Source organism: Nicotiana tomentosiformis, chromosome 1, assembly GCF_000390325.3.
Source record: "Nicotiana tomentosiformis chromosome 1, ASM39032v3, whole genome shotgun sequence".
NCBI lineage: Eukaryota > Viridiplantae > Streptophyta > Magnoliopsida > Solanales > Solanaceae > Nicotiana > Nicotiana tomentosiformis.
In genome coordinates, this window is record NC_090812.1 from 82,572,079 (window position 1) to 82,598,108 (window position 26,030).

The 26,030-nt window shown below is 38.5% G+C and overlaps 1 protein-coding gene across 2 annotated transcripts; it reads left to right on the forward strand.

The window, feature by feature from the left end:
• LOC104090638 (transportin-1-like) lies at positions 1 to 25,840 on the forward strand. Of its 2 annotated transcripts, none has more exons than XM_070186251.1 (29): positions 1 to 322; positions 1,204 to 1,491; positions 1,831 to 1,920; positions 2,065 to 2,142; positions 2,242 to 2,322; positions 3,691 to 3,741; positions 4,373 to 4,458; positions 5,678 to 5,744; positions 5,845 to 5,901; positions 5,999 to 6,028; positions 6,120 to 6,182; positions 6,271 to 6,384; positions 7,711 to 7,824; positions 8,070 to 8,168; positions 9,262 to 9,387; positions 9,461 to 9,535; positions 9,618 to 9,689; positions 9,842 to 9,952; positions 16,943 to 17,026; positions 19,593 to 19,700; positions 19,897 to 19,998; positions 20,176 to 20,238; positions 20,320 to 20,394; positions 22,004 to 22,075; positions 22,393 to 22,517; positions 23,343 to 23,394; positions 24,024 to 24,092; positions 24,180 to 24,239; positions 24,959 to 25,840. In XM_070186251.1, exons 1-29 carry the CDS (start codon positions 140 to 142, stop codon positions 25,040 to 25,042), a joined length of 2,679 nt encoding a protein of 892 aa, XP_070042352.1. In that variant the 5' UTR covers positions 1 to 139; the 3' UTR covers positions 25,043 to 25,840. The 2 variants fall into 2 exon arrangements, with proteins under 2 accessions (XP_070042352.1, XP_070042354.1); XM_070186253.1 differs by having other exon boundaries at positions 183 to 322; positions 1,098 to 1,491.
• The last annotated feature ends 190 nt before the right edge of the window (positions 25,841 to 26,030 follow it).

The window sequence follows — 26,030 nt, forward strand, 5'->3', positions numbered from 1 at the left end:
CTGAAAGGCCGAAACCCCTCTCTTCTTTTGAAAAACACAAAAGCCTCGTCGTCGGCTCTCCTTTCTCTCTGTAAAAAAAAAAAAAAAAAAATCCTTTTCGCTGATTAATCACTTGCTCCGATCATTATCGTTATTGGAGATGGCGGCGGCGAGTGGAACAACATGGCAACCACAAGAGGAAGGGTTCAAAGAGATCTGTGGATTATTGGAGCAACAGATGTCTCCGACTTCAGATAAGTCTCAGATTTGGCAACAACTTCAACACTACTCTCACTTCCCTGATTTCAATAACTACCTCGCTTTTATCTTCGCTCGTGCTGAGGTATCACTCCTTTATCATAGACTCTTCTTTCGTGATAAAATTCATTGACTCTTAGCTAATAATTCAATTATTTAACGGATTGACTTTTTTCTTACTTAGTTCGAAATCTTCCTTGTTGAAATGGTTGTGGTGTGGATTCTTTTAGCAAAGTTATCCCTAAGTGCTTACTTGAAAGTTAAATTGACTTTTGGATGCGTTTTAAACTTAGTTGTTACATAAGTTATTAGTCTTCTTTATGGAGTTAGCAAAGTCATACCTATGTGCTTCCTTGATAGTTGAATTGCTCTTTGGACAATGCCAATGAAACTTAACTGTTGCATTTAGTCTTAAGTCTTCTTTATGGCGATGCTGTGAGGAGTGGCGTAGCCAGGATTGTAACAAGGGGATTTTAAAAAATTTGAACTTGTGACCTCAAGCAATTTTTGAACTGCCTTTGCCACTACAAGGGGATTCAAAAGTTAATCTATTTACGAAAAAGTTGTTTTTGTCCTGTTTGCACAGAACGATTTTCCAACGAAGGGGATTCAATTGAACCTCCTTCCTTGGCAGTGGCGGAGCCACTGACAGTGAGTTCTCTCTCCATTTCTTTCATTCTCTGATTTAAATATTGCATTGAGTCCTAGGTCTTCTTTGTTGGCGGCATTGTGATCTCTCTCTCTCTTTCATTCCCTGATATTCTATAGGATTATAACTTTCTTATGTTGCTAGCATGTAGTGGATTTCACAACAGTGAAAAGATGGCTTGTATTGACATCTATTTTTTGATGCATGGTAGATCATCTTGTTCATATTGCAATTGGAACGGGTTTGGTCTAAACATGGTGATATTTTGGAAAGCTACTATATTTTCCACTCAACAATCTGGTTGGTCCTTATAACAGGGGAAGTCAGTGGACGTTCGGCAAGCAGCTGGGTTGCTACTGAAAAATAACCTGAGAACTGCCTTCAAAAACATGCCTCCTGCTAATCAGCAGTACATAAAATCTGAGTTGCTACCTTCTCTCGGGGCGGCAGATAGACACATCAGGTCTACAACTGGGACTATCATTAGTGTTCTTGTACAGATTGACGGAGTTGCTGGATGGCCAGAGTTGCTACAGGCACTTGTCAATAGCTTGGATAGTAATGACATAAATCACATGGAAGGAGCCATGGATGCCTTATCAAAGGTATCATTTTACTGTTATTTAACTAATATTTCACTCGATAATATTTCACGGGATACAGTGTGAAACTTGGTGTCAATATCTGTATTTGAAAATGTTGCATAACTATAATAAAAAAGAACTATTTCTTCTGTAGTGTGCTCATTATGTGAGATCCTCAAAGATTGCTAAATTCTCTTTGCAACATATGTTGTAAGGGTGATGATCTTAGTCTCTTGTTACATTGTTAGTGAACGTGAGTGTAAAGTGACAACAGTGGTAAAAATCGCCACAGTGGGACATGTGTCAGATCTTTGTTAAACTAACACATAACTGGCCTGCTGAACATTTTCTGTAATGCAGATCTGTGAGGACGTTCCTCAACTTCTTGATTCTGATATTTCTGGATTATCTGATCGACCCATTACTGTTTTCCTTCCAAGGTTTCTCCTGGTAAGCGAACTCTTCCCTTTCCTTATATTCACTTCTTTGCCCAATTTTATCTGATGTTGCTTCATTTATCATATAGTTTGCTGTATATTTGATATTCGATGCTAAATTCATAGTATCATTCTAACTTGACCTTTGCACGGACAGCTTTTCCAGTCACCTCATGCTACTATCAGAAAGCTTTCACTGAGTTCTGTGAATCAATTTATAATGCTGATGCCTAAAGTGAGTACCTCTTCTGTTGGGCTATCTAGTTATTACCCTTTCTGCTGCCTTTGTGCCATTTTGACTCCATTGCTCATCTGATCAGTGCTACTGTTATAGGTTTTGTATCTATCCATGGATAAATATCTTCAAGGTTTGTTTCTTCTTGCCAATGACCCTGCTCCAGAGGTGCGGAAGTTGGTAAGTAACTGCTGGGATATCTAATTCATATGCATGCTCTCTCTTCTGTGGTGCACATCATCAAAATTGCTATCAATATCATTTGATGTACGCTTATTTATGATAGCTGTAGCAGGATAAATTGAGCTCGTAAGACTGAATTAAATCTGTTAAGAGATTTATGACTTTAGTTCACAGATCAAGCATCTGGTGTATTAATAGGTTAAAATGGTCTTTGTAGTAGGCACCTGGTAGATGGGATGTTTCTTCTGAGTGTTTTTTTCTAGTTGTTTAGCTTCGTCGTAAGAGGTAATGGTAAATTTGTATGTCTATTAGAACTTAGCTGTCTTTTGTGCTAGGGCTATGATTTTTCTATTTCAAGAATGATGGGAGTCATATGTTCAGTTCTCTATTAAATAGTGTTATTAAAGACGTGCTTAAAGCGCGCTTGAGCCCTGAAGCAAGGCTCAAAGCATGTTGAGCGCTTCGCCTCGCGTAGCGGGCGCTTCAGTGTCGTCATCAAGGCTATAAGGCATACTTTTCCTTGCCAATGAGCGTAATGCTGAAGAGGCGACACTAAACAATTGATATTTTCTTCAATTTCTTGGTCTATATATTTGGTATTCATGCTTATAGATATTAGTCCTGGAATACACATACATATTTGTAATTTTTCTCCATTTGCGCCTTTCTTCATTAAAGCGCATGCTTTATTTGCGCTTAAAGCCCCAACAGACCTTGGAGCTTTTTTGCGCTTTTCGCTTTTGATAACACTGCCAGTGTTGTCAAAGGCGAAAAGCTCTCTTGGTCTGCTGGGGCTTTAAGCGCAAATAAAGCATGGGCTCAAGTAATAAAAGACGTAATGAAGGAGATAATATATGTAATTCAAGAACAAAGTACCAAATTCATTCATAATATTTTCCTTTACAACTAGTACACTTATTTTCCGATTATGTTTGCTGTTTAGAACCGCTTAATTTACGACAAAACTCATGGAGAATGAGGTGCATGTCTTAGTGCCTTGCCTTAGGCTGAGGTGCAACTTAAGCGAGGCGAAGCGCCCTCCCTGAGCTTTTCTGAGCTTCAGGGCTTAAGCACGCCTTAAGTGAGCCTTTGACAACACTGTAGTGTTAAATGACATGGAAGATGGTTTTCTAACTGACATGATTGTTCTACTTATTTGTCACTCGTTCTTTCTTATATCACTCTTCTCTACAAAATCTATTTTTTTTTAATTTTTATTTTAGCATGCCCACCTGCAAAGAGATTTTGAAGTCTGCTCCTGTGATATCAATTATGCTTTTGACTGTTGTAGAGAGTTTTCTTCTGCTACCTTAGTAAAAAAAATAGTTTTGGCACCAATTACTCAGTTTGCCTTTTTCTCAATAGGTTTGTGCAGCGTTTGTTCAACTAATTGAAGTTCGTCCTGCCTTTTTGGAGGTGACATCTCTTTCCATTCTAAATTAATTGCCTATTCTCTTATTTGTCACATCTCCTTTCCACTTGCACTTGCTTTTATTTGCGGAAAGAGTTCCAGGTTTCTAAAAGTTTTAAATTTTTAAATACAATGAAGTTAAAACATTTTGAAGGAACAGTATTTTTAACTGTAAGTTTATTTTGATTCGTACTTTTTGATTGTTTGAGGCTTATTATTGCCTTTTTTTTACAAGTGAAGATATCATTGAACTGCACCAAGTAAGTCTTATTATTGTCTTATTGGGGTTAGGGGGAATGTGGGCAAAATGCCGCATCACTTGTACACTGTCAATGAATCAATTAAGCAATCAACTATACCCCAAACTATTTAGGCTTAGCGATATGAATCCTCTATATTAGGATACCGTGTGGAAGTTGAATTCATTATAGAAGGTTTAAACTACTGGTTCCACTTCCTGATTTCCCTTTTAGGTATTACATATATGTTATATGCAGTGAGATTTAGGAAAACGAAAAACTGAACAGTCTGTACACTTTAATTAATGGTCTTGCCTGAGAGAGTGAGAGGAACATGGAACAGCATACTTCTATTCTTTTAACATGTTCTTAATCAACTTCTGGTCCTTTGACACAGCCACACTTAAGGAATGTTATAGAATATATATTGCAAGTCAACAAGGATCCAGATGAAGAAGTGGCACTTGAAGCTTGTGAATTTTGGTAACCTTCCCCTTTTTCAGTGCTTCAATTTTAGATATTCATATTGCTCACTGGCATGATAATTGTGTCAACGGTGGAGGAAGAATACACCATTTTGCTGGAAATTCTTTACTAATCTTTGCATTGAGAGCACAATATTCATCATTATTATGCTATAGATTTATTCTGTTTTTGATAAAATGGTTGATGGAATTGTAAAGATGATGTATTATTTAACATGGTTTGGGAACCTTTAGTGACATGTTATGTTGGTGGTAAGATTTTGTCTCTATTTTGAAGTGTGACTAGGTTTCCTTTGCCTGAATGGACTGAATTCAAATTTCAATAAGCTGGTTGGCGAAAATATACAATTATCATTCGTTTTAAAGCTATATTTGATATTAGAGATCACATGAGCTCCGTGCACCTTCCACTTAATATATTTTGGATACGCGTGCATTGTTAGAAGAATTTTAGCTAGCATGGTGAGGACTCAAAGAAGTTAGGCGAGATTATTGTATTAGAGAGTTAGTAAGAGATGTTTGTAAACAATAGTTAAATCATTTTAGGATGAAAGGACTAGATGCCAAATAAATTGGAGGGAGAACATAGATTAGGAAAAGAGTCTCTACACTAATGAAGAGGGAGTTAAGGAATAGGGAGATCATTAAGATTATACTTAATTTTTTAAATATTAAGATTATACTTAATTGAGAGGGAAGAGCCAGAGCAATGTGAGAATTGTTTTAGATACTGTGTGAGAGAGAATGAGTTAATAGATACTGACTGCTTGAAATTTGGTCTAATGACACTGTAAACCTTTCCAGTTACCTTGCAAGTCATGGAAGTGTACCATAGAAATAATGTGAGTAATGATATGTGGTGAGCCCCAAATAGAGACCCCTCTGAGTATTTTTTTTTTCTTTATGTGAAATATGTAGAAAATGTTCTGGCACCCAAGAATTGCACCTATTATTAATACAGCAGGATGGATTTGCTTAAGTTCTTCTAGAGTTCTACTTGCTGGATATCTTCCTCTTTTTTGTGGTTGGGGCTGCATTATGTTTCATAAATAAATTATGCTCTTGGGTGCTCGAAGTTTTTGCTTTTACCTGTTCTGTCTGCTCTCAAAAATCTCACGTTATGGTTGAGAATTGTTGCTTTGTTTTGGATAATTGGGAATCTTCTATTGCGAATTGATCTCTTGTCAAATTTGATTGGATGTGGGTGTCATTGACAGGTCCGCATACTTTGATGCTCAGTTGCCCCCCGAAAACTTGAGAGAATTCTTGCCACGGTTGATTCCGGTATGCTTTATCCACAAACTAATTATCTTTTTCATATTGGTATTATGTGTCTTTTGTCTTAGCATATTCTTATGCATAATGCTTCCTGCACCACTTTTAGGTTTTGCTGTCTAACATGGTTTATGCTGATGATGACGAGTCACTTCTGGAGGCTGAGGTTTGGTGTTTAGTTCATCTTCAGATGTCAAATAAGTCTGAAATGATTTGTTGTGTTCTGTTTTTGCTTAACCAAACATTATTACGTTTTATTACAGGAGGATGGATCTCTGCCAGATCGTGATCAGGTTTGGTCGTCATTTCTCCTTTTTAGCTAAAAAACTAATCCTCTCCATTTGGCAACTTGGCATTAATTACATTGGAAGTCATTATGGACAGGATATCAAACCTAGATTTCATTCTTCACGTTTTCATGGTTCAGAGGATGGTGAAGATGATGATGTATGTGGTTTAATTGACCAATCATTTTCTTAATTAGTGCTCACTTTTCTATGGCCTTTGATATCAGCATTATGCTTCCTAATTATAGGATGAAGACATAGTAAATATGTGGAACTTACGCAAGTGCAGTGCAGCTGCTCTGGACATTCTCTCAAATGTGTTCGGTGATGATATTCTACCAATGTTGATGCCTGTTGTTCAGGTGATTGATTATTTGTGAAATTAAATCCAGCTATTCATTCCTAGCTTTCATCTCTCTCTCTCTCTCTCAAAAAGGTAAAGAAAGGAAATTCTTTACTCAGATGTTTGCATACTGATGTAGATTGGTATTAGATTCCCAAGAAGGTTGTGTCTCTGAATTTTATGCTTCTGGTGGATGGCAACTGAATTTTAAAAAAGATTTCAATGATTTGGAGATGGAGGAAGTTGGACAATTAATACAATTATTGAGTACAGCAGTGGTAGAAGGAGATAAGGAGGGTGTTATGCTATGGGCAGCAGACAGTGATATGAAATACTCTGTTAAAGCAGTTGTAGCATTTTGCAAAAGCAGTCAGAGTACTTTGAGCCAAATTGGCCATGGAAAATGATATGGAAGTCCAAAGCACCTGTCAAGGAAGCTTGTTTTGGGTGGGTTGCGATCAGAGAAGCATGCTTAACCCAAGACAATTTGCAGAGGAGAGGTTTCATGTTAAGTAATACATGTTATCTTTGTGAAGAGGATCTGGAATCAGTCAATAACCTTTTTATCCATTGCAAAGTGGTCAAGCAGTGTTGGGAGCTCTTCCTAAATTTGTGTGGTGTAGTTTGGGTAATGCCTTCAGATGTTAGAAGTCTACTGGAAAGCTGGAATGGGCAGAAGATAGCAAACAACCAGAAGAAGTTTTGGAGGACTATCCCTTGGTGTATTTTCAGGACAATTTGGACTGAGAGAAATAGTGCTTGCTTTGAGAACAAAAAGAATCATATTTCTAGAGTCAATGACCTTTGTCTACAAAATTTGTTATTTTTTGGCGTGAGTGGAAGATCAGTATATGGATTTCTTTGAATCACTTGGGAATTATGTAACTTGAAATTATTGCAGGGGTTGTTTGTTTTTGTTGTGTACCTTCTTGGTACCTTTATTAATTAAACTTTAACCTTATAAAATATGCTAGGTTAAATTATATGTTAAGATGCTATAGATAAATGATTGTGAAAATAGTCTTGTGCAATTTAAAATAAAGGGGAACAAATAAATTATCATTAATGGTCTATATTTTGACGGGCCTGTTCTCATCAAATAAGTGGTTGTTGCCCATAACAATGGCAGAACTCTTCCCTCTAGGCAGCAACTCCCTTAGAGGATCAATATAACATCAATTTGAAGAATTAAAGTTTTATCGTCGTGTGTTGAAACACTGATCATACTAATGAAAGAAGGAAACGAGAGAAACTAGAACTGAAGTTAATTTTGTCCTTTTACCTTTTGGTTAGTAGTTCGCGATAAATGGATCTAATACATTGCAACTTTCTTGTATCTGGACAGACTAAATTGTCAAATACGAGTGATGAAGCCTGGAAGGAAAGGGAAGCAGCTGTACTAGCTCTGGGTGCTATAGCTGAAGGCTGCCTAAATGGGCTTTTCCCTCATTTATCCGAGGTAATCCTATCATTGGCAAGCATCCTAGACCTAGAAAAAGAATTTATGTTGATGAAGGAGATTGTATATAAAATGTATGAGAAGTTTGGTTTCTGAGCGACCACCACGTCATGTCTTTCTTTGCAATTTATTGCTGGTTTTTTTTTCGGGAAGTGAGTGGTATATATGTTCTGAGATATGCACGTATTGAAGAAACTTGTCTTTTAAAAGTTCTTTCTTTTCATTTCTTTTTTTTTCCCATTCAGATCATTACCTTTCTCATCCCACTTTTAGATGACAAGTATCCTCTAATCCGAAGCATCTCTTGTTGGACACTGTCCCGCTTCAGCAAATATATCGTTCAGGTTGGTAATAAATGCTCCTTTTCTAGCTCTAAGCTACATTATCATACATGTGACTTAAATGGCCAACATATTTACATAGAGTTTGTGGCGATCCTAAACCACCAACCCTTCTTGGGTCAAATTCATCACAATGATGTGGTATTTTCTCGTTTCAGGGTTTAGTGTTTAGTTGTCACCCTCAAATAGATATATTTGTAGGAATGTTGTTTATACTTTCAGTTGTAATAGAGAATGGGTAAAGCAGTGGTTACAAACTGGAAAATAGTTTTCAGCCCCGAGCCTTGCCTGACATGGGGGTATGAGGTGTTGTTTAAGTTGCTGATATATCTACATTTGTTGATCTTAGGGTTAAGAATATTGTGAGCAGTGTTATCAAAGGCGAAAAGCGCAAAAAAGCTCCAAGATCCGTTGGGGCTTTGAGCGCAAAGCGCAAATAAAGCGTGGGCTTTAATGAAAAAGACGCAACTAGAGAAAGAGTAAAAATATGTATATGTAGTGTAAGACCAATAATTATAAGCATGAATAACAAATATATGGACAAAGAAATTGAAAAAAAATTACGATAAAGTGAAATATCAATTATTTAGTGTCGCCTTTTCAGGATTACACTCGTTGGCATACTTAGCCTTGATGCAACACTGAAGTGCCCATAAAGCGAGGCGAAGCGCTCAACATGTTTTGAGCCACGCTTCAGGGCTTAAACACGCCTTTAACAACACTTTGTGAGATGTAGATGAACGGTCCAATGTGGTCATCGTGTATCCGACTAATCTGGCTGCCCCAATATTGACTGTTAAATTAAGTTTTGATGCTTTTACTAATTATCAAGTACATAATTATTATATATACTTAATGTTATATCACTTATATATGTTAGCTTATTGAAGTTATCCTGCACCAATTCCTATTCAGAAAAAGTTATCATGCACTACTTGTTTCCGACTGTTGAAGTTTTTATTTGCTGCTTGAGACCCTTTTTCCTTTTTGTTAATTTCAGTTCTCCATTTGACTGAAATTAAGTTTCCTTTTGCAATATGTTGGCGTCACTGGATAATTTTTAAGTTTTCGTGCTGTTTGTTTGACTTTCTTTTAGGGCACTGATCATCCAGAAGGCCGTGAACAATTCAACAAAATTTTGATGGGTCTTCTGCGGAGAGTATTGGATGATAATAAACGAGTGCAAGAAGCTGCTTGTTCAGCTTTTGCTACTCTTGAAGAGGTCTTTGTGCTAAGCTGTTGTAATATTCAGGTTCTTTTATATGTATACCTAACTGATGGTTTACTTTTTGCAGGAGGCTGCAGAAGAGTTAGCACCATGCTTGGAAATCATTCTGCAACATTTGATGTGTGCATTCGGAAAATACCAGGTCTTTTTGTCTTCCCTACATTGGCTGACACCTTGCTGTGTTTCTGTTTGTTAAAAGCGTCTGACCTTTTATTTGTCCATAGAGACGGAACCTTAGAATCGTGTATGATGCCATTGGAACATTGGCAGATGCAGTTGGAGGGGAACTTAATCAGGTAGATTATGCGCATCACTCTTTTTGTGTTAGCTAACATGTTAACTCGTTAGTGCTCCTTTTGTTTTATGATTTTAGGTTATGTTTAAAGAAATTTAGTCGGCTTGTGATATCTGATTTTTGCTTTTTTAATTCTTTTGCTGGTTTACACAGCCAAGGTATCTCGAGATTTTGATGCCCCCATTAATTGAAAAGTGGCAGCAAATACCAAATTCAGACAAGGATCTTTTCCCGCTGCTGGAGTGCTTTACGTCAATAGCCCAGGTTGATTTTTTTTTTTTTTTTGATGAAAAAATGTTGTGCACATGGCATTTATTGCTGTTAGTACTGCCTTAAATGCGTCTTAACTTTTTCAAGTAAATGTTTTGCATGTTTTTATGGTTCCCTTCTCTTTGTGAGCTGATATATCATTGTCATTTAGTATTGCTGCAGGTTCTTATCAGTGATTGGTTAAATTACTTTTTCTTTTTGGTGTGGTCTTGTAAAATATTTGGATGAATATATTGACTTATTGTTATTCGTAAGCCTCTGGTCTGATGTTCTTGCATCTTATAGTTTCTGGACTGAAATTATAGGTGCATTACTTTGTTATTTTACAGCCTCTCTACTCTTCGGGGTAGAGGTAAGGTCTGCGTACACACTACCCTCCCCAGACCCCACCAATGGGAGTGGGATTTTACTGGTTTGTTGTTGTACTTTGTTATTTGTCTTTATTATCCTGTTGGTTGGTTTTTTTTGTGGGGGGGGGGGTGGGGAGTGGGGAGGTTGAGTTTTCAATTTTAAGCATAATGGTCATTTACAAGACTTTTTTTTTTTTTTTTTGATGAAGTAAGATGTTATATTGCTGGCATCAGGAAGATGCAAATCATTACAAAAGAGGTTGGTTAGCTCCATTTACACAAAAATACAATTCTGACCAGGGAGCTAAACCAGAATCACCAAAAGCCTTTGGTTGTCAATCAAGCCAAAGACAGAGAGCTAATAAAATCTAGAAATGGAATTAAATCATTTACAGAGGAAAGGTTGCTCCAGCTATATAGATTCCTAAGGCACTTTGCTTTCAGGTAGCTGTTGGGAGTTGATATTCCATCAAAGCATCTGCGATTCCTTTCTGCCCAAATACACCAAAATATACTTGCTGGGATCATCTGCCAGATCTTCTTGATGGTTCTCTCAACTTTCCACTGACTCCAACTTTCAACTGCTTCTTTTATCCCTTGCGGTGTTGTCCAACTTATGCCAATCGTTGAGAGGAACATGTGCCACAAATCTGCAGCCACTCTGCAGTGCAATAGCAGATGGTTTATAGATTCTGAGTTGTCTAGACACATGTAACATCTATTCACCAGCTGGAAATTCCTACTACACAAGTTGTCTTGGGTTAAAATCGCACCTTTAAGAGCTATCCAGGTGAAGCACATGACCTTTGTGGGGAGTTTTGTCTTCCAAATTAGCTTCCATGGCCAAAGCTCAGTTACTTCATTGCTAGCACACAATTTCTTGTATCCTTCCTTGACTGAATAACAACCTTCGTTCAGATTGCCCCACCTTAAACTGTCTTGAGCTTGTGTATTCATTTGAAAGCTTTCCAGTAGCCGGAAAAGATCAAAGAGTTCTCCAAGTTCCCATTCCTGCATGTGTCTTCTGAAGAGGGGGTCCCATATGTTCCTTGATCTACATACATTGGGCAACTTTTGAGTCCGGATTGACTGCTATCTGGTACAGGGCTGGATGAGTGTTTTAATGGTTGATTGTGAAGCCATTTATCCTTCCAGAACCTAACTGAGGTGCCATCTCCAATTCTAAATGAAACGTCCCGAAAGAATTCCTCTTTCAGACTGTTGATAAATTTCCAAGGACCAACACCATGAGGGGCTCTACTCTGTTTGGTACTCCAGTGGTTTAGCTTCCCGTACTTGGCATTCACTACTGCCTTCCATAAACATGTTCCTACCTGACCATATCTCCACCACCACTTCATAAGCAAACTCTTATTGTGCTTGGCTAAGTCTCTAACACCCAATCCACCTTGATCCTTAGGTTGAATTACCTTAGACCATTTTACCAGATGAAACTTGTGGCCTTCACTGTTCCCTTTCCAAAGAAAGGATCTTCTGATTTTGTCCAGTTGTCTTTGGATCTTTCTAGGCATAGGGAATAAGGACATGATATAGGTTGGTAGGCTGTCCAAGACACTATTGATCAGTGTCAGTCTTCCTCCCATGGATAGGTATTGCATTTGCCAAGTTGCCAATCTTTTTTCCACCTTCTCAAGAACTCCATTCCAAACCCCTATTGCTTTGTATTTTGCTCCCAGTGGAAGGCCTAGATATGTTGTTGGAAAGGAGCCAATTACACAACTCATAATACTAGCCAACTCTTCCAAGTTAGGCACTGTATTCACAGGGTAAATCATACTTTTTTGCATATTAATGTGTAATCCTGAGATAGCTTCAAAAATCAGTGAAGTCAAATTTAGGTACTGGACCTGAAGCTTCTCCACCCCACAGAAGATTAAAGTATCATCTGCATAGAGTAAATGTGACACTGCAACTGGGTCAATTATGTTGTTTCCCACCCTGAACCCTTCAATCCACTGCATTTGTTTTGCCTTATCAAGCATTCTGCTCAAACCCTCCATTGCAAGGATAAAAAGAAAAGGAGAAAGTGGATCTCCTTGTCTAATTCCTTTCTGTGGTGAAAAAAAACCAACTGGAGCTCTATTCACCAAGATGGAATACTTAACAGTAGTAAGGCTGTACCTGATCCATCTTATCCATCTGTCACCAAACCCCATTCCTTTCAAAATAGAAAGAAGGTATGACCAATTAACTTGATCAAAGGCCTTTTCTATGTCCAACTTACAAAGAATACCTGGAACACCACTTTTCAACCTCCCATCTAGCAGCTCATTAGCTATCAATGATGTATTTGTGATCTGTCTATTTTTCAAAAAAGCATTTTGCTATTTTGAAATCAGCTTGTCGATGACTGTTTTGATCCTCTCAGCTAGGAGTTTAGCAATTATCTTATAGACACTTCCAATGAGACTTATGGGCCTAAAATCTCTGAGCTCTATAGCACCTTTCCTCTTGGGAACTAGAGCAATTAAAGAAGCATTATTGGACCTCACCATATAACAGTGTTGATGGAAATGATTAACAGCACCCATTAAATCCGATTTAACGAAGACCCATGACCTTTGAAAAAAAGCCATTGTAAAACCGTCCGGACCTGGACTTTTGTCTGGAGCACAAGAGTTGATTGCAGCCCACACCTCATCTTCCTCAAAATCTCTCTCTAACCATGCCTTCTCTGTGGGAGAAAGACTTGGCAGATTTGAATAGTTATATTCTGGCCTCCATTGTTCATTCTCAGTGTAAAGGTCTTGATAGAAACTCAAAATTTCTGCTTTAATGACTTCCTTATCTTCACATAGCTCATTTTCTATCATTAGCTTATCTATGCTGTTATTTCTTCTATTGGAGTTTGCCATTCTTTGGAAGAACTTGGTGTTCTTATCCCCTTCTTTGAGCCAAAGACACCTGGACTTTTGTCTCCGTGAGACTTCCTCAGCCTTTGCCATTCTTTTGAGGTCTAATTTCAGCTGCATGGATTTCTCCTTTTCTGCTTGGGACATATGTCTTGTTTCAGTTGCTTGTTCTAATAATGCGAGTTCCTCTAGCAGTTTGATCCTTTGTGCTTCCACTCTGCCAAATGACTCCTTGTTCCAAACTGTAATGTCCTTTTTCAAACTTCTCAATTTTTGAGTTAGAATGAAATCTGGACTGCCCCCAATTGTATAGTTCTGCCACCATCCTTTGACCTTGTCCATAAAACCATCTACTTGAAGCCACATATTTTCAAACTTGAAATACGATGGATTGGCTTCCCAGTCACCACACCCCAACAATAAAGGCCTATGATCAGAAGTAACTCTTGGAAGAGCTAATTGCTTAATTGCCTTGAAGTTGTCATTTCACTCTGGAGATATTAAGAACCTATCAATTCTTGAGGCTTGCATGGAATCTTCTCCTCTGTACCATGTGTAGTGAGCTCCTTGAAGGGGAAGATCAATGATACCTAAATCTTGAATTGTATCTGTAAAAGATCTCATCGCCCTGGACCTTCTGACACAATTATATCTTTTGCTCTCAAATCTGCGGACGTTAAAGTCACCCCCTATAACCCACTGCTCCTCCCATATACCTCTGATAGCTGCTAGTTCATGCCATAAAATCTCTCTTTCTGGATTTGTATGGGGGCCATACACCCCAGTGAAACACCATCTAAAATCCTCCTGTGTGCTTTCCAACATGCAAGATAAAGTGTAGAGGCCTTGATGCACTCCCACATTAACCCATTGCCTCTTATCCCATAAGACTATGATGCCACCACTTCTCCCATTTAACTTTAATTCTGCCCACTCAATCCATCTGTTGCCCCAAAGTTGCCTAATGAAAGAGGTTGTCCACTTTTCAATTTTCGTTTCTTGTAGGCACACTATATCTGCTCTCCACTTGTGCACTAATGATTTTATTGTGCTCCTTTTCTCTTCCTCATTTAGTCCCTGCACATTCCAACTTAAGATTTTAACTTTCATTCGGAAAATGCTTTGAATGTCTGTCCCTATCCCCTACTTCCACCCCCCCCCCCCCATAAATCATCCCCCATTTCAATCTTTCCAGTTCTAGTGACTGCTTCTTCTTCCCTTTGCTGCTAGCTTTTATTGTTGCCTTTTGCTTCTGCTTCTGAATTTGCCTTTTTTGCTCCATTCGCAGAATGATGTTAAGTATTTCGTGCTCAAAACCAGCCACATTTATCCCAAAGACTTTGCATGCCCTAAGCATAACTGATTTGGTCCATCTAGAAGACTCAATTACTTCTGGAGTGTTGATAATTTGTGAGCTTTGAGGCCCCAAATCGTACCATGGAAGTGAGAGAGTGTCGCAAGAAGAGGCTTCGGCTTCAGATCTACTTACTGATAGAAATTCCTTCATGGATGGTTGACGTGGGATGACAAGGCTCAATGGCTCTGCTTCGTCGTCTGCTTCAGATGAGAGTTGGCTTTGCTGAGTTCTAGAATCTCCTGTTGCTTCTATCTCAACTGATAATGGGTCGAAATAGTTTTCTTGAGCAAAAGGGCTGATTTTATTAAGACATGGGTCCAAAACTGGCCCTTTAGGCAACCATATCTGCATAGGCTTTTTATCATTCTTAGAAGACTTAGAATTTGGGCCTTTTGAATAATAAGTATGGTCTAGGGTTTGGCCCAAATTTTTCCCAGCCTTCTTACTAACTGATCCAGGGACTGAAAAGCTTGTTGACTGGGGTTGGTCAGTCAAATTAACTTTGGCCTTTGGAAATTTTGAATTAAAGTGCTTCTGACCAACACGTGCTCTGCTATTATTGAGTGGTTCTTTTGAGAAGCTCGAGGTTGGAACCTCCAGAATTGTTGTCACTGTAGCATTCATCTTCTTCCCCTCTTCATCAGCTACACCCCCAGCACCGGAAAGTATAGACGTGTGGACATCCTCCAGAATCGAGATTTTATATCTCAGATCTCCAAGAGACAGCTCTAATTCACGCGGATGATCTAAAAAAAAGTTTTCAACACAAATTCTTGCCCAGTGGAGGTGAGATCTGCTTTTTGTATCTTCATCAATGCCCACGAAACCTCCACATAAATCTCCAATATAGCGAAAGGTGCTAGTGGTCCAGCCATGAAGAGGAATTCCGAAGACTTTTAACCATTTTTGATCCGCAACTTCACTCGCCGGAGTTGACCCAGATTCCGGCGACCACCACTCAAGAGTTAAATGTCTGCCATTCAAGAACCAGTCACCTGCTTTAACTCGAACTGCTTCTTGCCTCGAGGGGAGTTCAAAGAGGAACTGGTTGTGGGAGATGAAAGTAACTCTAAGGCCTGCTGTCACCTGCCACCGGGAGATGAACCATTTCTGTATGACTTCAATATTTGGACTGTGGTTGAAAGAATCATTGAAGCGACCAACCAGACATTTAGAGATAAATCAAGAGCTAGCATCTGTAAATCCACTTGGATCTTTCTCGTCTGAGGTGTCTTGCTGAGTGGGCCATCTTAAAATTTCTGCAGCATCTAAGTAGGATTTATTTTGTAAGTCTGTGAATCTCCTGTATTTGTAGTTGGAAGCTTCTCCCAGAAAGTGTAATATTTTCCCAGCTATATCTCCCCATCTTCAGTTGTAATCATTTTCCGGAATAATTAATGCTGGTTTCCTGTCCCCCATCCAAGTTTCAACTCTGAGATACCTTCCGTAGGAATTGTAGTTCTGGTAGACTCTGTAAGTGTATGCCTGAATCTTCCTCCCCCATCTTCTGTAGAGATCTCCATACCCTCTTGAAGCTTGCATCATCTGCTCACAGACCCATCTTAGATTTTCTTCGTCGATCTTGATTCTACTTGTAAACCTGCGACCACGCTCCACCCATATGAACCATCTGTCTACATCCTCGCTAATTTCGAAAATCTCGAAAGATTTGTCACCTGAAATGAAGAATATTTTCTTCTCCATGTTAGCGTACTGTCTCGCTGGAGATATGACTTACCGGAGAGAAAGCCAGGAAGAGAGAATTTTTCTGTGTAGTTTCGGATTGAGAAATTAAAATTTTTGGTTTTTTTTGGTATGCATGTTGTTGTTGTTGATTTTTTTGGTATGCTTTACAAGACTTTTTTGCATCATCCTATGTTGAGGAGCTAAAAACTAATTGAGTATGGTATCTCTTGTGTGTCTGAGTTACATTGGGCATTCTAGCTTAAATTTTTAGCAGGAGCTTTCTTTTATTGTTTATTTTGCATGCTTCAAAGTGTCTGCAGTAGTTTGGTAAATGATGCTGTTTGACTATCGTAAACTGCAGGGATATAAAAAGGGTCTGGTTGACAAATTGTGGAGGTTTACTTATTATTTATATGTCTAGGTGGTAGGATCTTTGTCAATCTTAGTTACTTTCTCTCCAAATTATGGTTGCTTTCTCTCCAAATCACGCTTGTACATTATGGCTTTTCATTATTTGGCAGGGAACTTCCCTGTTTAGTCCTGAATCTGGGGCATACCTTCAAAGTTTCAGAGAATAACTTCTGTTTCATTATTTTATATTGCTAGCACGTTATGTGACCATGCTAACTTATTGTTGTAGAAAACTACATATGCAAGTACTCTCAGATGTGAAACAGCATAGAACCACATATTATAGATATCCATTCTTTTCTTTCAGGCATTGGGTACTGGATTTGCATCGTTTGCTCAACCAGTATTTCAGAGGTGCATTACCATCATCCAGTCGCAACAATTGGCGAAGGTTTTATACGATACTATATCCCGTTGTTTTCTATCTCTGATTTGAGTGCTTCGTTTATTTTGTTTCTTTTATATTTGTTGATAGATATAAATTGGCTAATACTTTCTATGAAAGACAAGTTTTTCACTATTTATATTAGATGGTCTAAGTCATCCTTCTAGTCACCTACATGCACATTTTGGACCCCCCCCCCCCCCCCCCCAACCCAAAAAAAAAAAAAAAACCAAGGAAAAAGCAGAGAGAACGAGGCACAGAGCAACACATGTTGGCCTTGGAAGTCTATAGTGATGTCTGCAATCTTTTTGAGTGTGTTGCACTCTCTCTACATTCACAACCATACATATAACACAACAACAAACCCAATGTAATCCCGTAGGTGGGGTCTGGGGAGGATAGTGTGTACACAAACCTTATTCTTACCTTGTGAAGGTAGAGAAACTGTTTCTAATAGATTTTCAGCTCAAAGAAAGACGAAAAAGAAGCTGTAGCAATAAACAGTAACAACAAGAAGATACTAAGACACCGGAGCGAAAGAGACAACATGGAGTAGTAGAAATCTATGAATCAGAAAATATGAGAATATAGGACAGCCAGAGTGAAATTGGAGAATACAAGAATAATACTAATACTACTGGTATGGAAAAGAAATACGTCCCTACTAACCATCTACCCTAATTCTCGATCTCCACACCCTCCTATCAAGGATTATGTCCTCGGTAAGATGGAGCTGTGCCATCTTCTGCCTAATCACCTCTCCCCAATACTTCTTTGGCCTACCTCTGCCTCTCCTTAACCCACCTAGGCCAACCTCGCACACCTCATCAATTGGGCATCTTTGCCTCTCCTCTTCACATGCCCCAACCATCGTAGCCTCATTTCCGCATCTTTTTCTCCACGGGGCCACTCCCACCTTGTCTCGGTTATCTTCATTCCTAATCTTATCCCTCCTGGTATGTCAATATATCCATCTCAACATCTTCATTTCTGCTGCTTTCATTTTTTGGATATGTGATTTCTTGACTGGCCAACACTCAGCCCCATACAACATAGTCAGTCCAACCACCACTTTGTAGAACTTACCTTTAAGTCTTAGTGGCACATTCTTATCGCACAAAGCACTGGATACGAGCCTCCATTTCATCCACCCCGCTCAGATACGATGTGTGACATCCTCGTCAATCTCCCCATCACCTTGGATTACTGATCTAAGATACTTGAAACTTCCTTTCTTAGGGATGATTTATGAGTCCAGCATAATGTCCACGTCCGCTTTTAGTCACATCATTGAACTTGCACTCCAAGTATTCCATTTTGGTCCTGCTCAACTTGAAACCTTTTGACTCCAAGGCTGTATCCAAACCTCCAGCCTCGCATTAACACCACCTCGCGTCTCGTCAATCAATACTATGTCATCTGCAAATAACATGCACCATGGAACCTCCCTTGGATGTCTCGCGTCAGAACGTCCATTGCCAAGGCAAATGAAAACGGACTAAGGGTTGAGCCTTGGTGCAACACCATCACATCTGGGAAGTGTTTTGAGTCTCCTCCCATAGTCCTAATCCGGGTTTTAGCATCATTATGCATGTCCTTAATCAGCCTAGTGTAAGCTACAAGGACACCTTTAACCTCCAAGCACCTCCATAGAACCTCTCTCGTTCTTTGTTGTATGTTCTTTAGGTTAATAAACACCATATGCAAGTCCCTCTTCCTCTCCTTATACTGTTCCACCGATCTCCTTACCAGGTGAATGGCCTCCGTAGTTGATCGGTCCGGCATGAACCGAATTGGTCCTCGGAAATACACACTCCTCCTCAACCCCGCTTAGACCACCCTTTCCCAAACTTTCATAGTGTGGCTTAACAACTTGATACCCTTATAATTGTTGCAATTCTAGATATCACCTTTGTTCTTGTACAACGGAATCATCGTACTCCACCTCCATTCTTCGGGGATCATTTTTGTCCTAAGAATGACATCAGACAATGCAGTAAGCTACTCCAAGCCTGCCAGCCAGTGTTCTTCCAAAATTCTACCGCGATTTCGTCTTGCCCGGTCGCTCTACCACTGCTCATCTTACGCATAGCCCCCTCAACCTCCTCAACTTTTGTACACCTACGGTACCCAAAATCACGACGACTCTCGGAGTGCTCCAGCTCACCCATCACAATGTTCCTGTCCCCCTCCTCATTCAAGAGTTTATAAAAGTATGTCCGCCATCTTCGTCTAATCACAACCTCACATATATATTATATTGTTTCTATTTTGTTTGTATATTTGAATTTGGGGAGTTCTCTTATTAAGTCTTACTATTTACTTTGTAGTATATTGCGGTAATTTTCTGAATTTGGGGTGTCCTCTTTTAACTTTTCGCATAGTTTATATTTGTATTTTACGGTTGCTATAATGAGAAGGTTGAACCCTTTTCATTGCAAGGTCAGAGGGTTATGCTTCTTTCAGTTGCATGCTTTTTGTTCTTGATAAGCAACTTATTCATTTACCCCTCTGAGCCCCGACTTCTAAGATGCTCTCTTCTCTGCTCACTATTACTGAGTTTTGATTGCAGGTTGATCCTGCTTCAGCTGGATTACAATATGACCGAGAATTTATTGTTTGTTCTTTGGACCTGCTGTCTGGACTTGCTGAAGGTCTTGGCACTAGTTTTGAGAGTTTGGTAATTCTTTTTCCTCCAAAACTGATGCATGCATTGAATTTCAAGTTGGTTTTCTCTGATTGTTCTTTCCAACCACTATATGTCACTTGTTTCACACTTTGGTTTCTGTGCTTGAAATAGTACTTGCAGTATTCTGATACCAAGCTGCATGGACAATCTTATTTTATGTTTCAATGTGGAATTGCAATTTCTCTAGGTTTCACAAGGTAATTTAAGGGATTTGCTGCTGCAATGTTGCTTGGATGATGCACCTGATGTTCGGCAGAGTGCCTTTGCTTTGCTTGGTGACCTTGCAAGGGTAAGTTGATACCTAACCTTTGAGCTTGAGCCCACTTCATAGGCTTCAGCTTGTATCTGAATTTCTGTAGTACGGTCTTAATGTGGTTAGCATTGTGATTTCTGTTTGGAAATCCAAATGCCTTGAAAAGGCAGTCTTTCTTTTCGCAGCTAACATTCCTTTGCTTGTTGCTACTAGGTTTGTTCCATTCATTTGCGGCCTCGGTTGACGGAATTTCTTGATGTTGCCACTAAGCAACTGGTATGAACTACTCTTCTCTTTCTTAATGTGTTTCCAGCTGTTTGATTCCTTGTCATATTTACTCTATAGATGCTTTTACAGGACACTTCCAAGCTGAAGGAAACCATTTCTGTGGCCAACAACGCCTGTTGGGCGATTGGTGAATTAGCAATCAAGGTAATTTTGACAAATTTGTTGCTCCCAAGATCATTAGATCTGGATTAGATGAAGAAGTGATGTAATGTTAGTAGAATGTGGTAATACTCGAAAACTCTCCACTACGTTTATCTAAAAAGAAAAAGGGAGGAAGAAAGAAAAAGTTAAGAAAAACACAAAGAAGCCCTTTTATGTCACATAATCCAACTTCATATTTGGGTATTCCTTATTTTCCTCGTCTGCAAGATCATTGTGTCAGAGAGCACTTGTTCTTTTATGCTCTTGTGACTAAAATCATGTGTATAGACAATCAATCAATAAGATAGTTTTTCCTTATGACAGACTTATCTGAAAATAGGATATAACAGGAACAAAAACTGATTGATAACACTGAAAAAACAGAATTTACTTCAGCAAGTCTGAAATAACCACGCCCACACTGAGAATTCCCTAATTACAGCATAAAACACGAAATGACATTCAGACAGAATAGAATAATTACTGAAATGGATACAAGTGACAGAGACACAGTACATAACATTGAAATTGTACAGACATGACACTTCTAGACATTTGAGAGGCTAGAACTCTCCCAAGGATTAGTTTTATTGTTTGAATACTTGTCTGCAAAAATTCCCTGCCGCCTTTCTCCAGAAAAAAACTACCCAATACATGAGTAACTGTCTCATGGCAGTTACTAACTTTTCAATTTGTTATTTTTGGCCTCCTGGAGTAAGAATTTATAAAATGAGGTCCATCACCTTATCAGGTAACAAGAATCTTATTGAAGATGAGAATAAACCTGTATGGATATGCCAAAAAGTAGAGAGTCTATGAAAGTATGGTTCTTTGCAAAGTGCACCTAATCTTTCATATAGACTGGCAATCCCAGGTGCAGCAAAAGGAAATTAGAAGAGGCAATTTCTGATATGTACGGAATCCGACTCTACACCGTCAATATATCATTCCTCTCCGTCAATGTTGTTAAAGTATCCCACGTTGGTTGAGGGAATGAGTCGTTGTCCCCTTACATGATTATGGACAATCTTTACCTCATGAGCTAGCATTTGTGGTTGACTTGGGTCTAAGGTCCATTTTCTTAACATGCTATTAGAGTCTCTCCTACTCAGACTGGCATGTCTCCAGTCATTTAGGCCTTTATTAATACTCATTCCATCAAGTAGAGTGTTAAAATGGGAAATAGGAGAGTTGTGGGCTGGCTTTGAATCCAGTGCAGTTTAGGTTTTCTGCCAAAGTAAAAGCAAGATATCCCTAGATCTAGTGTAGAAGCATCATCCCGAGCTATGACTCTTGGAAGTAGTGAGCTTCTTTGGTTGAGACTTCTCCAAGAGACTCCCTAGCTGACAAACTGATGAAGCTAATATGTGACGCTCAAGTTGTCTGTCACATAGTCAGTTTTTCATGAGAGGACAAAACATTCAGAGGTGCACTTACATTTTTCTCAAGACAAATATATATACCTTTCATGTGTGCTGTGCTGGTCATCTTCTTTTGGTTCCTTTTATGCTCCGTCTTTTGTGTCTGGACTTAAATTTCCAATAGATACCATGTGTTTTCTTTGGTCTTGTTTTATGGACCACAAGTTTGATGTGAGACGCCATAATTTCAGGTTCAGAAAGAGATATCTCCAGTAGTCCTGTCTGTCGTCTCGTGCTTAGTACCAATCCTTCAACATGCTGAGGTAATTATCTGTTTTATATCTAAGATTGAAATATTTTATGATTATTATGCCAGTAGGACATATAGAGAACTTCTAGTATTTTTCGTTTTTATTTTTCATGTTTGTTTCGTATGATTTTGGCCTGGGATGACTTTAAATGTGGAACATGGTTTGTGAGTATTCATATGGCCAGTCCCAGCTTGTTTGGGGCTGAGGCGTAGTTATTGTTGTTGTTTGTTTGGTTAATTCTGTTGTTTGTATATGCATACCTGCATGTACGTTGTGACCAAGTTTGTGTTTTGTATTGTCTTGCTCATTTTATATTTGATTCTGAAAAGGGTCTCAACAAGTCACTGATAGAAAACAGTGCAATCACCCTTGGAAGACTTGCATGGGTTTGTCCGGAGCTTGTGTCACCGCATATGGAGCATTTTATGCAAGCATGGTGCTTTGCCCTGTCTATGTAAGTTTACTCCAATTGCAATTGTTCCATTCGTTTGTGACTGGCGGTTTGCATCGTACAAGAATGAACTGTTAGTTTTTTGCATTAAACATAGAGAATTGCAGTCAAGCTGGCCAAATATGTCTTAACGAATGTTAGACTGGCTTACTCCATTTACTTAAACGAATGTCACTTAACATACCTCCATCCGAGCATGGTAATACTGTTTAACTGAAGTTGGGTAGCTAAATCCCAAAAGACCTGCTTTAGAATTTTTTTGCTTTAACTTGTTTAACATCAAAGTGAAATTATTTTAGTGACTGATAGTGCATGGTTAAAAGTAAGAACGTTTTCTTCGAAGCCATGGTATGTGTTTGTGTTTTTTATTCGTACGTAATGGGAGTGGATGCATATGTGTGAGGTCGTAGAGCAGATGGTTGAATGTAAGTAGTTTCTGTAGTGTTGTTTTTCTTTTTAAGTTCATCTTGTTTTGGGAGGTGGAAAAAACGAAAAAGGTGATAAAAACTTTGGCTACCCATTTTTCCTTTGCCGCAGTACTAGTGCACTAGTTAGTCAAGTTTGCCTGAGAAGAAAACCCCCATTTCACAATGTGAAGCTAGTGAACTTGTCTTTTTGTTTTCCAATTCATGAAAATGAATGTTAATATGTGATGAAGATCTCTGATTGGTAACCCGCACATTCCTGATCTCCTCCGCACCTATCATTGTTGTTGTGTTAGTTCTGGGGTGTTCACATCAAGTATTGATGTTTGAGCTGTGTTCAGCACTATTATAGTGCACAAAATGCCTTGTTGATGACCGACAACTTGCGCTCTTTTTCTGGCAGGATACGTGATGATATTGAGAAGGAGGATGCCTTTCATGGTTTATGTGCAATGGTAGTTTTGTCTTTTAATATTGCCTCTTTAGTTCAGATCACAATGACTGAATACTGCTAAACTCTTATGAATATCCTATTATTGACAGCTTTGGATTTCTGCCTTTTTAAGCCTGAAAATCTTTATAGCCCAACCTCAAGCACTGAACTGGTTTGACGAGACTAAATTCTGAATGCCATAAAATTGGGAAAGTATCTCTTTGTATATTTTTAAAATTTAACTTTACTTTGTCCTCTCTCTTGGCCACTTACATCACTTTGTAAATTGGGACACTATCTCTTTGTGAATGCGATGAAGAAGATGCCAATTGGCTTAGAGGTAGTCATGATTTTATCAAACTAGAGATTTGGTACTACAGGTGCAATATCATTCAGTATAATCAACTATAACTTTATTTAAGTGAAGCAAAAATTTAATGAAAGACTTCAGATTATGACAGATATGGATTTATCAAAATATTTATGGCAGAATATCAATGTATCGTGGAAAATTATGGCAGAATATCCATGATGGATACAAATACTATAGAAATGCAAGACGTTCTCATAAATTCAAAACCAGTGAAGAGTTATTCTTTAGAACCTGTTAAATTTATTATCTGAATGGAGGAGCGGTTTCATTTTTTCCAGGTTAAGGCAAATCCATCAGGTGCAATGAATTCACTTGTCTTTATGTGTAAAGCCATTGCAAGTTGGCATGTAAGCTTTCTATTTTCTGTTGTATTTCAATAGTGGAGGGAAATACGAAATTCGGAGAACTTTCCTTATGGTTGTGATCCTTTTCAGGAGATAAGAAGCGAAGATTTACACAAAGAAATCTGTCTGGTTCTGCAAGGATATAAGCAAGTAAGCACTGCTTGATATAATACTCCCTCCATCCCAATTCATGTGAAGTGTTTGACTAGGCACGGAGTTTAAGAAATAAAGGAAGACTTTTGAAACTTATGTTCTGAAACAAATCATAGATATTTTTGTGGCTAGAAATCATCTCATAAAGGGTAAAAAGGAAAATTTAAAGTTGAAATTGTTACTAAATATAGGAAGGTGTTATTCTTTTTGGAACTGACTAAAAATGAAAGAATGTCACATAAATTGGGATGGAGGGAGTAGTTTATTGTGGCATAATACCTAACTACCCTCCTGAGGTTGAAATTATTTATTTGGTGCGCAGTGCATAAGACAAAAATAGTTCAGGTGTTCACCGAATAAACAGTGCCAAGTTCGGGTTATATTTTTGCATTAAGCTTTTCTTTTTTTTTATCTGCTAGAAGGGTATCTTTTCATGATGTCTTTATCGTTTTACTCGCTAATTTGTGAATAGATCTTTGAGGGGTTTCCTGCCCAATTTGCTCCTGGGATGCCACTAGTTTAACATCGGCTCTGATGAAATTATCTTTCTGTTTCCTTAATGAATTATTTTGTTGTTTCATCTGGAGATGAACCTGGTGAATAAATGGGGAAAAAGAAGAAAAGTATCTCATTTTTCTCATGAGCTCTCACTGGTATATTATCTGGAGGTATAAGATGTCTAATGCATTATTCTGAGGTTGGAAATATTTTGCCAGATGCTCAAGGATGGTGCTTGGGAACAGTTCATGTCAGCTTTGGAGCCCTCAGTGAAGGACAAGTTGTTAAAGTATCAAGTTTAATTTCTTATTGACAGAGAATGTCTTCCAAGTTCCAATGCTTGTTGTCATGGCTATATTATACTTCAGATCTATGGATCTATTGGCTTCGTGTTCGTTTGAGTATTAGCATTATCTGATTGTTGTTGAGCCGTGCATGTGGAGCAAGACAAAGTTTTGGGTTCAATTTCCTCCATGGAACATTCTCATTGAAGATTGAAGCTATTCATATTCTTTTGAAGCTTCAGTTGCTCTGGTTTTGGGCACAGCAGTTATCCCGGAAGCTGAGGTTCATCATATTAAGTGTACAGGTGTGCTTTGTTACAATTGCATTTTATTTTTTGTGTCTGTCCTGAATCTATTGAAGGGGGTGATCCTAAGTTCTTGGGTAATTGGGTTTGATAATTTCTTCTCGGGTTAAGGAGCAATTTTTCTTATTTTTAACTTTACAATTGTAAGGTTCCATTTGGTGGTTTAAGTCTACATAGCATGTCTGAGAATTTGTTTATTTACCTTTTCTTCTGGAGGATAGGACTAGATGGTCTGTTGGGAGGTCGAATGAGGTAAGCAATAATAATAGTCTGTACTTTGTGGTTTATTGGTGGGGGTTTACATATACGTACCTTTGAAAGGAATTATTGTAACATTTTTATCCTGCGATAATGTCTTCAATTCCCCGTCTATAGAAAATATGAAAAATATTCGATAGTTATGATTCGAACGAAAATGCCAAAGTGACATTGTATTCAAAGATGCTTTATTGAAGATTCTGAGTGTAAATGTTCGATTGAGTTTTGTTAAGAATTGCTAAATTGGTTTTAATGTCTGCTTGTGCTGGTGAACTGTATACCTCTCCCCCACTCTCTAATCTGATCACATCATAGCCTCTGAAAATGGGGCATTCGAAGCATCACTCTCATTCTATACTCAGCAACGCGATTGAAACAATCTACTTGTAACCTTGAGGAAGTATTGCCCCTTTAATGAAATCTAAGACATTGTATATATAGTT